The sequence below is a fragment of the Populus trichocarpa genome, chromosome 19 (genome assembly GCF_000002775.5).
Source record: "Populus trichocarpa isolate Nisqually-1 chromosome 19, P.trichocarpa_v4.1, whole genome shotgun sequence".
In the NCBI taxonomy this organism is placed as follows: Eukaryota; Viridiplantae; Streptophyta; class Magnoliopsida; order Malpighiales; family Salicaceae; genus Populus; species Populus trichocarpa.
The window spans coordinates 96,727-105,410 of record NC_037303.2 but is presented as its reverse complement, the minus strand read 5'-3'; the positions used below and the strand labels follow the sequence as shown (position 1 = coordinate 105,410).

The window sequence follows — 8,684 nt, the reverse complement described above, 5'->3', positions numbered from 1 at the left end:
ATTCTGACAGCCATATTTTCCATTAGCAGAGTACAGCCATTCTTTAGATTCCCTTACCATTTCCCAACTTCAAATACCACAGCAGGAACAAAACCCTTGTTTATATACAAAGCATAACAATTAAATTTTTACTTTCCTCCATGGATATTATTTTATTTTTCTACAACATACAAAAGTAATTTTATTTAGCAAAAAAAATAAAATACATAAGCATAATAGGTGGAAAGCGGCCGCGAAAACAAAATATAAATTCATAAAATCAAAAGAGTTGGTTACTGGTTTCAGTTTATTCAAAGTGATGTCTGCTTTAATGACTTAGAACAGCACACAAGTTATAATTAAGAACATCAGACCTAAAAATTTTCTTATGCAAAAAGAACAGCAATTGGGCTTCTAACAACGTGATCAGCAGAAACCCAATTCAGATATCCCTGAGAAAATGGCAAATTCGTGTTGGCTGTTCGAGTAAATGTCACTGAATACGTTGCTTTCGGACTCCCCTCGCTGAATTGAATCACACCGGGTGTTACTTTAACATCAACACCTTGTGGTGCAATGATCTCAGCGTTGTAAGATGAGTTAAAAGGGCCAACATTTGTTACTGTCCTTGTGTATGTCTGAGGACTAGACGTCAAGTTTAGAGAAAACGAGGGATAGTTTAGCTGTGCTTCAGGTATGCTTGAGCTGTTCCGGCATGTCACGGAGCGCTGCACGATGATTCCTATAGCCGTGTCGTTGTAACCAAGACCACATAAGTAAGGAATGTAGTCGTCAGGTTGGATATCATAAATGAGGCCCGGATCATCTGCTTTCGTTGGGTTCACATGGCCTGAGCCGATGGAAAACACATTAACAGGATCGAAGGTATCATCAGTAATAGGCGTGCCTCCAAGATTTGTTAGATTAGCTGTAGTCATCATTGCAGATTTTATGGCAGCAGGTGACCAGTCAGGGTGCGAGCTTTTAAGCAATGCTGCAATGCCAGTAAGATGAGGAGTAGCCATTGAGGTGCCTGAAATCATATTAAATGCGGATTTTGTATTCCCGTTGTTGTCCACAGCATATGGCCATGCAGCTAGAATGTCAACGCCGGGGCCTATGATGTCTGGCTTCAAGATCCCAGGACTTGCCAAACTTGGGCCTCTTGAGGAAAAATAAGCAAGCTGGGGAGCATATGGAACCCCAAAAACAGTTCCTTCAAAAAGTATTGTGGCCATTGGTGATGATGTTGAGTTTATATAGGCTTTGATACTCAAGCCGTCTGCATAAGTAACATCTGATGCGGGTAGTACATGTAAATCGGCTGTGGTAATGTTGCCAAAAGACTCAGCATTCATGAGAATCATTGCAGCACCACCAGCATACTTCACTTCTTGGCCTTTATCAACAGCTCCTGAAAACCCACGACTCTCACATAACACAACCTTTCCCTTGACATCAACATCTTTCAAGGACCCTGGATCGCAGAATGCTGAATCATTACCATTAGCACCAGCATAAATAAGTGGCAACAACGTCGATGAAAAATTTGTTGGCTGGTAAAACGATTGCCCATCATATGAAGCATTATTTCCAAGCAACACCTTTGCTCTTATGTTTCTGTCAACAGTACCAGCACCTACAGTTAGGATCCATGGGGCCTCGTTCGATAATGTCTGATTAAAGGGACCTGAATTCCCAGCAGCGCAACTCACGAAAACTCCTTTTTGAATGGCACCGAATGCACCAATTGCAATTGAATCCTCGTAGAATGGAATTGATGGACCACCAAGTGACAGTGAAAGCACATCGACTCCGTCCTCCACTGCAGTGTCCATTCCAGCTAATATGTCGCTGTCAGCACAAGAACCAAACCCATTACAAACTCGATATATTGCCAAGTGAGCTAAGGGCGCTATGCCAACTGCGGTTCCATTGAGCTGACCATAAAAGCTCGCGCCTTGGACCCAACTTCCAGCAGCTGTGCTTGCTGTGTGTGTCCCATGCCCATTATCATCAACTGGAGGTTTACCAGGTAAATATAAACTTCTTGCACCAATAAGCTTGTTGTTGCATAGAGTTGCATTAAAATCACATTTCCCTTTCCATTTTGCTGGTGGAGGAGGCATTCCTTCGTCACTAAATGAAGGGTGACTTGCTTTTATTCCAGTGTCTAAGACCCCAATTATCACTCCCTTTCCATAACTGGAATGGTTCCAAAATCCTAAATTTTGCTGTAAACCCAAGAAGCTAGGAGTATGAGTTGTCTTCACATGGAAAATCTTCTGGGGCCGGGCTGACACGACCCCTTCCTTCATTTCCATAGCCTTTGCTTCCTGCTCCGTAAGTTTTGCTGCAAACCCTGTGACCACATTGTGGTAGGAATGTACCAAGCGCTGTTGGTTGGAGCTTGAGGTGGTAGCTGTTGGTAAAAATGATCGATACCAACTATCTACATCTTCACGTTTTGCGGACATCATGCCTTCTGGTTTCTTTAAGAAGATAATGTAAGTTTTCAACTTGCTTTCCTGCTTGATAATGGATTTAGCGCTGGATGAACGGACTTTTGAATGAATAACAGCTCGTGATGAGGTAAACATGAAAGTGAGTGTGATGTTTTGCAAATAAATTAGTAGGAAAGGCCAACCAAGCCCTTGGAGGCTTAAAAGTAAGTATAATTAAATGAGGGGTATTGTAGTAATTGAACAATAGTTGATAAATATAAATAGAAGAAAGAAGAAGAAGAGAAAAGAGGGGAAAATAAGGGAAAAAGGAAAGGAGTTGGAGGAAATAAGTTTAAAGGTAAGATTATGTATAAATATGTGTTCTTTAAGCTTTAAGTTCTGTTTTGATAAATGTTAGGGTTTTGAATATTGTGTTTTGAGTTTGAGTGATGAATTAATTGGAAGGTTATGGGTTGATTGTTATGGGTAATTGGTTAATTAGTTGATTGTGAGAGATTGTAGGTAAAGATGATAATTTTGAGTTATGATTTTATTTGAATGGTGAAATTGTGTTAGAATTCAGTAGATGACAGTAGGTAATCTGTGAAATTCTGGGTTTGAGGTTGAAGATGACGAAAATTCAATTTGGTCCCTCAATTTGTGAAATTACAGTTTAGCCCCTAAACTTTGGGAAAATTATAATTTGACCCCTAATTGTATTTTGAGATTCTGGACAGTGTTATTATGAGGTTAAGGATGATGAATCTGAGTTTGATAATTGATTTTGAATATTTTCAGTTTGGTCCCTCAATTTTGGGAATTTACATTTTAGTCCCTGAACTTTATGAAAAATACAGTTCGGTCCCTGGTTCGTTCTAGACAGAATTAAGGATAGATTATGGATAAATTTCAGTATGGTTATGTATTTACAGTTTGGTCCAGTTTTGGTAAAATTACGTTTTGGTCCTTGTTTTGGATAATTGTCGTTTTAGTCCCTAAACCTAGGAGACTAAACCTGGTTTTCATTTATGCATTGGAATCTTTTATTTGTGTTGCTTTGAGTTGCTTTTGAGTATATTTCGTATATTTATTGTAGGTTCTCCTAACAATCTTCAATAGGTTTTTCGGGTCTTTCATCTGACATTCATTTTGGTTCTATATTTTCCGGGTGAGTGGAATAATCTTTAATATGCATATATGATAAGTAAATATGTATGTTGATTATACAATGAGTACAACTCGTTAATTTCTTGAATAATTATATATGTTGCTTATTTTCCGAGTACTCATTTATTCTTGAATTTGCACTCGCAATCTGTCAAAGTAAATCCTATTTGATATGATATACGTTTCTTTGATGATTATGTGAATATCTACTATGCCTTGATATGGGACTTGTCAGTAACTCCATGCTAACGGAGAGTAGTTAGCCTGTGTGCACATAGTATTCTGTATGTATACCTAGCTGGTGAGAGAAGCATCAGCCTGTGGTGACTGATCATCCCACAGTGGTCACCTTCGGGTGTCATCTGGTCACTTTCGAGTGTCATCTGGTCACCTTCGGGTGTCATCTGGTCACCTTCGGGTGTCATCTGATCTCTGACATATAGTCCACTACGTTATGATGATACGTTTAGTATGTATATAATATGTATATGTATATGTATATGTATATGTACATCAAGATAAATGATGATCTTGCGAACTATTAATATCAAGAATATCTAAAATGTATATTAATTATTATTCCCTCACTGAGTTGGTTGAACTCACCCCTCATTCTTAATATTATTTCAGGTTCTTAGTTTCTGATAGCAGATGAACCTTGTTGAGTGTTCCTGCTTCTTCAGTTTTGAGTCGGTATGCCTTGCTTATCTTTCAAGGCTGTTTGATTCGATGTCTTAGGCGCTCCACTATTACTTTGTTTTAATTAAGTTTGGATTTTTGACAATGAGTATTATGGATTATTGTTTTTGTTTTAATTACTGATGAGGAGTTTTAAACTATCTTCTGGTTTCATCAGTTTTGAATGATGTAATATTTCTGAAGATTATGAAATGTTGCGTATTTTTGAATAAATTATTCTTTTGATATGTCTGTTTTGAGGCTTAGCGCGGGCGGGGTGTCCTTCCGGCACCGCTCCTGCGTTGCCGGTCACGGACCCGGGATTCGGGTCGTGACAGTGAGAAAAAGGAGGATAGTGACCGCCATAGTTGGCAACATTTTGACCCTCCTGTTTTCCATAGTAGTAAGAGAAGTAGACAGTGCTGGTTATTTTGAGGTGAAACAACCTAAAAAACAAGGTTTTATATAGGGAGACAAAGGAAGAGAATGTGTATTACTTTGTTGGTATCAATGATAGCCGGCATCCAGTAGGTGGCTGGAAATTCTCCATGATCGATGTGTTTGCCGTCGGAGTATTTTAGCTACCTGTTGCTACTAGTTAACAAGACAGACACAATAGTCCATCCAAAAACATTGCATGAGGAATTGATAACGCCGCTTGCCAGAATGAGCTGCATTAATCCTTGGATGTTGCTCCATGGCCAACTGTTTTTTTTTCTCATTGAGAACATAGCCGATTGCTTTCATCTAATATTAGTGATCTGTTCACGCTGGATTCTTGCGCATAAAAAATTGCATTTCAGCATAAATGTGTGCTATGATAAGCTCTGGTCACTACATGAAGACATTAATTATGTGTTCATATTGTTTATCAATTTACTTCGTTGAATAATGACATTTATTTCAAGTTAAAATTCTTAAAAACTAAAAATATTATAACTTAAATATTTATTTTTTCATGTATCCTAGTTGCATTTTTTAAAAAACAATTATAACTTTTTATATAAAATAAACTTTTTAAAAAAACCTTATTAGTATTTTTTTTTTAGATAATAGTCAATTATATAAAAAATAACCATCTAGTAGATGGCAAAGAAAAACCTTATTAATATTAAATATGAAAAAGAAATTATTCTTTCTAATTAAAAAAACAAAATTTTTTTAGTAAAGATGAATAAGAAAATAAAAATGAAATTTCTAAATTAAAAAATAATAATAAAATATTTATTTTTCTAAAGAAAGTTCTACGTACATCAATCTTTCCGGTTAGAGTTGGTTGGTAATTTTGTGTCCTCTTTTCTTATTTATTTTTATTTTTTGTCAATTTTCCGGGAGTTGTTTGGTACTTCAGTCAGAATGTTATGGTCCGTATTCAATACCAATTTATTAGCCACTGAAATTTTAGAATAATATTAGGTTAATTATTGAATTTGAGTGGAGACTGGAGACCATAAAAGCGAATGTCATTTCAAAGTAAAGAATTTCTGCTTCTTCTTTTACAGTTTCCATGACTCTTTTGTTTTCTGGCAGCAAGTTACGATCCACAATTACCACTTCTCAATAATACTGCTTAGACATGAAGTACAGTTACTGCAAGAAAGTAGAACCCTTCTCATATTGAAGATATCTTCCGTTCTTCATGAAGTCACAGAGTGGAGAATCGTGGGATGTTTCTATAATTTCCTGAAACGTTTTCCACCATTTCATAAAACTGCTTTCTTTCAAGAAAATTTCTGGAGATACGGCATAGTTATTGATTTGGTTCATTGCATATTGCTCAAACATATCCAGATTCTCTTTTGCAGATTGTTTCTCCACAGCACTTGAGGTTCCAGACTTCAACAACTTGCATGAAATGAGAGCATCCTCCACTTTTGCCCAGAAACAAGAATCCTCTGTGAGAATGCCAGCCACATTTTGTTTCTTCTTGTTGTTTGGTGAGCTTTTGAGTTTCTCTGCATCATCATCCTCCTGCCACTGCTCCAGCAAAATGTAATGCCTAGATCTTCCATGAGTTTGATAGTCTCTTTTATCACTATCTCTATAATATTCAGCAATATCAAGTGGTTCAACCATTCTTCTATAGTTTCTTCCTGAATAAAGCCAAGTCCCCCGGATGAATGCGCCTTCTTTCTGAGGCTTTCTCTCCACGCCCTCCACAAAATTTTTCCAGTAATTAGTGAGAAACTTCTTGAGCCTGGTAACATCCCTATCGCTGCTGCCAAGTTGATTCTTGTAACAATCATAGTAGCCTATCCCCTTAGTCTTGCAAATCTTATGATACCATTCTAGGTGAGCCATTTTTATCTTTATCTGGTTTAATCTTTTTCTTGGGTCCATAGTCTGCACTCGTTCTGCCATTAGGACCTTTTCTCTTTCTTCTAACTTGGAGATAAGATTTTTGTTGTCCACCTTTCTCTGTTGTTGCTGAATTTCAAGTGGATTGGACATTAGTTATGCAATGAACTTAAAGAACATAACGAAAACACATGAATCTTAACTTTTTGGCTTGCGAAAAGTTTATCAATATTTGCTAATATTTACATCTAACACAGTGATTGCGAATGCATTCTTAAACGAACTTGCGATGCAGCATTATGCATCACAGGTGCATCCTCATAAGGATATGTCACAAGCTTATTTTTTGACATATCTTGGTGCATCACATTTCTTACATTTGACAAGCAAAAACCCAAGTCAAAGCTCCAAGGGATTGTGACATTGATAAATGCTGGCAGTGAATCAACACCAATATAAAAGTGTAGTTTATCAAGGATTAGACTCATTACCTGGGTGGTCATTTCAACTCCAATTGCCTCCAGTTGTAAGATTATTCCTGCCTTAAGTGGTTGCACGTATGATAGATCAAGCTGAGAATCCCCACTGATGATAACTTTGGATTTCAGATCATTCACTATCTCAACATAATAATCTATCTCCTGTGCTTCACAAGAAGCTTGCCTTCTTGTGATTTCCAATAACCTTGAAACAACCTCAAGGTCATCAACACAGGCACATCCCTTCTCAGAACACAATATAAATGTACCAAAAGCCTTGTATTCCTCTATGGCAGATTGAGTAGGACTATCGTAGTGGGAAATGGAAGCTTTTGGAAATAGGTCCTTGTTGCCGACGACATGGAGAAAGCAAGAATTCCATGTTAAACATTCTAACATTGCTTGTCGGAGGCCTTGATTGCCAATAAATGGCGAGCCAAAAGTGATGCAGAGGGGGAGTTTCGGAGGTGGCTGATTTCTTTTTATGTTGTCCAAAAGCCATAAGGTAAATAGAGAAGCAACTGATCCTCCAATTGAGTGTCCAGTCACAATTAATGGAGTGCGCAGCAATTCACCGGTCTTTGAATCATGGATCTAAAAGAGTTCATAATCAGGACCATGATACAGTGAAACAAGACAGGAACATATTTTCGTAAAATAATAATCTCCATGTTGGATCCTTCTCTTATTTTCGTCGTTTAGTCTGGTTTGTCAAGGATCTAGTCATACAAAATCATAAACTTAATTTAAGGACCAGAAGAAAATTTGGCGTTTGTGTGTTACTTCAATATGTATTTTCCTAATAATTATGGTCAATGTGTAGTTTTCTGATTCAATGACGTGAGATTTAAATGATTCAATAATGTACACTTAATGTTGAAAAAAGATTCAGAAGGATACCTGAGTTTTGAGCTGGGACAGCTCCTTAAAATGGGTCTTAAAAAGGGTGATTGCACCTCTATGAATGGAAAACGACCGGTTTCTTTCAGTGCATAAGAAGTCAAAGATAGGTAAATCCATCTCCATGAGAGTTGTTGATGAAACCAAATCTCCTCCCTGTTGAAGAAGTTCTTTCCTTGATAAAGTAGAAGTGGTGAAGGCTATGAGGGTATACTTTGATTTCTTCTCGAGCTTGTATCTTAGGGAGAGACTGCAAGAGTCTTGCTGATCTGAACTGGCTTCTGTTTGAAGGTCCTTTATAGCACCGCATGATAGCTCGAGCAAATCAGAGTTCACCACTAAGTCCGCCAAATCTAGTCCACTGATAAATCTGCAATAAAAAACAAGAACAAAACACACACACAGAGGAACATGGAGCCTGTTAGAAAATAAGGATGTAACATGGCTTTAAAATGCAAATTTTACCAGGGAAGGAGGATAGAATATAGCTAGAACGTTTTGCTTACAGAGGATGTTGGCTCATTGTTGAGTTGTGCTTTGCTAGATTGGTTTAGGAACACAATTGTAAGAATATAATAGGAAGAGTAATTGTATTTATTGACAAAGGCAGAGATTGAACAGGTCAATTAAAATACACATGAATTTCCTCTTGACTTGGTGCTCACCTCTTGCCTATTCACATGGAAAAAAAATTCAATCACATACTGGGAAATTAGTGTGCAATCTCAATGTGTTTTCC

At 37.3% G+C, this 8,684-nt stretch overlaps 2 protein-coding genes across 3 annotated transcripts; both read right to left on the bottom strand.

Moving 5' to 3' along the window:
- Nucleotides 1-235: 235 nt before the first annotated feature.
- LOC7484087 (subtilisin-like protease 4) lies at nt 236-4,667 on the bottom strand. The gene is made up of 2 exons (XM_002325669.4): nt 4,586-4,667; nt 236-2,632 (listed from the first exon to the last, which is right to left on the bottom strand). Exons 1-2 carry the CDS (start codon nt 4,665-4,667, stop codon nt 366-368), a joined length of 2,349 nt encoding a protein of 782 aa, XP_002325705.3. The 3' UTR covers nt 236-365.
- A 1,047-nt stretch (nt 4,668-5,714) lies between these two features.
- Nucleotides 5,715-8,555, bottom strand: LOC7458878 (senescence-associated carboxylesterase 101). Of its 2 annotated transcripts, none has more exons than XM_024591960.2 (4): nt 8,452-8,555; nt 7,946-8,315; nt 7,058-7,639; nt 5,715-6,695 (listed from the first exon to the last, which is right to left on the bottom strand). In XM_024591960.2, the coding sequence occupies exons 1-4, from the start codon at nt 8,466-8,468 to the stop codon at nt 5,856-5,858; spliced, it is 1,809 nt and encodes a 602-aa protein (XP_024447728.1). In that variant the 5' UTR covers nt 8,469-8,555; the 3' UTR covers nt 5,715-5,855. The 2 variants fall into 2 exon arrangements, with proteins under 2 accessions (XP_024447728.1, XP_052305294.1); XM_052449334.1 differs by having other exon boundaries at nt 5,715-6,686.
- Between the last annotated feature and the right edge of the window lie 129 nt (nt 8,556-8,684).

What these genes read in the sequence shown, in the direction of transcription:
- LOC7484087 (XM_002325669.4), bottom strand. Translation starts at nt 4,667, where the DNA reads ATGGAAAACAGGAGGGTCAAAATGTTGCCAACTATGGCGGTCACTATC. An exon ending in TGTCACGACCCGAATCCCGG is followed by an intron (nt 2,633 to 4,585) that starts GTCCGTGACCGG and finishes TAAGCCTCCAAG; the next exon opens with GGCTTGGTTGGCCTTTCCTA.
- LOC7458878 (XM_024591960.2), bottom strand. An exon ending in TGTCCCAGCTCAAAACTCAG is followed by an intron (nt 7,640 to 7,945) that starts GTATCCTTCTGA and finishes GAACTCTTTTAG; the next exon opens with ATCCATGATTCAAAGACCGG. An exon ending in GAGTTGAAATGACCACCCAG is followed by an intron (nt 6,696 to 7,057) that starts GTAATGAGTCTA and finishes CTTGAAATTCAG; the next exon opens with CAACAACAGAGAAAGGTGGA.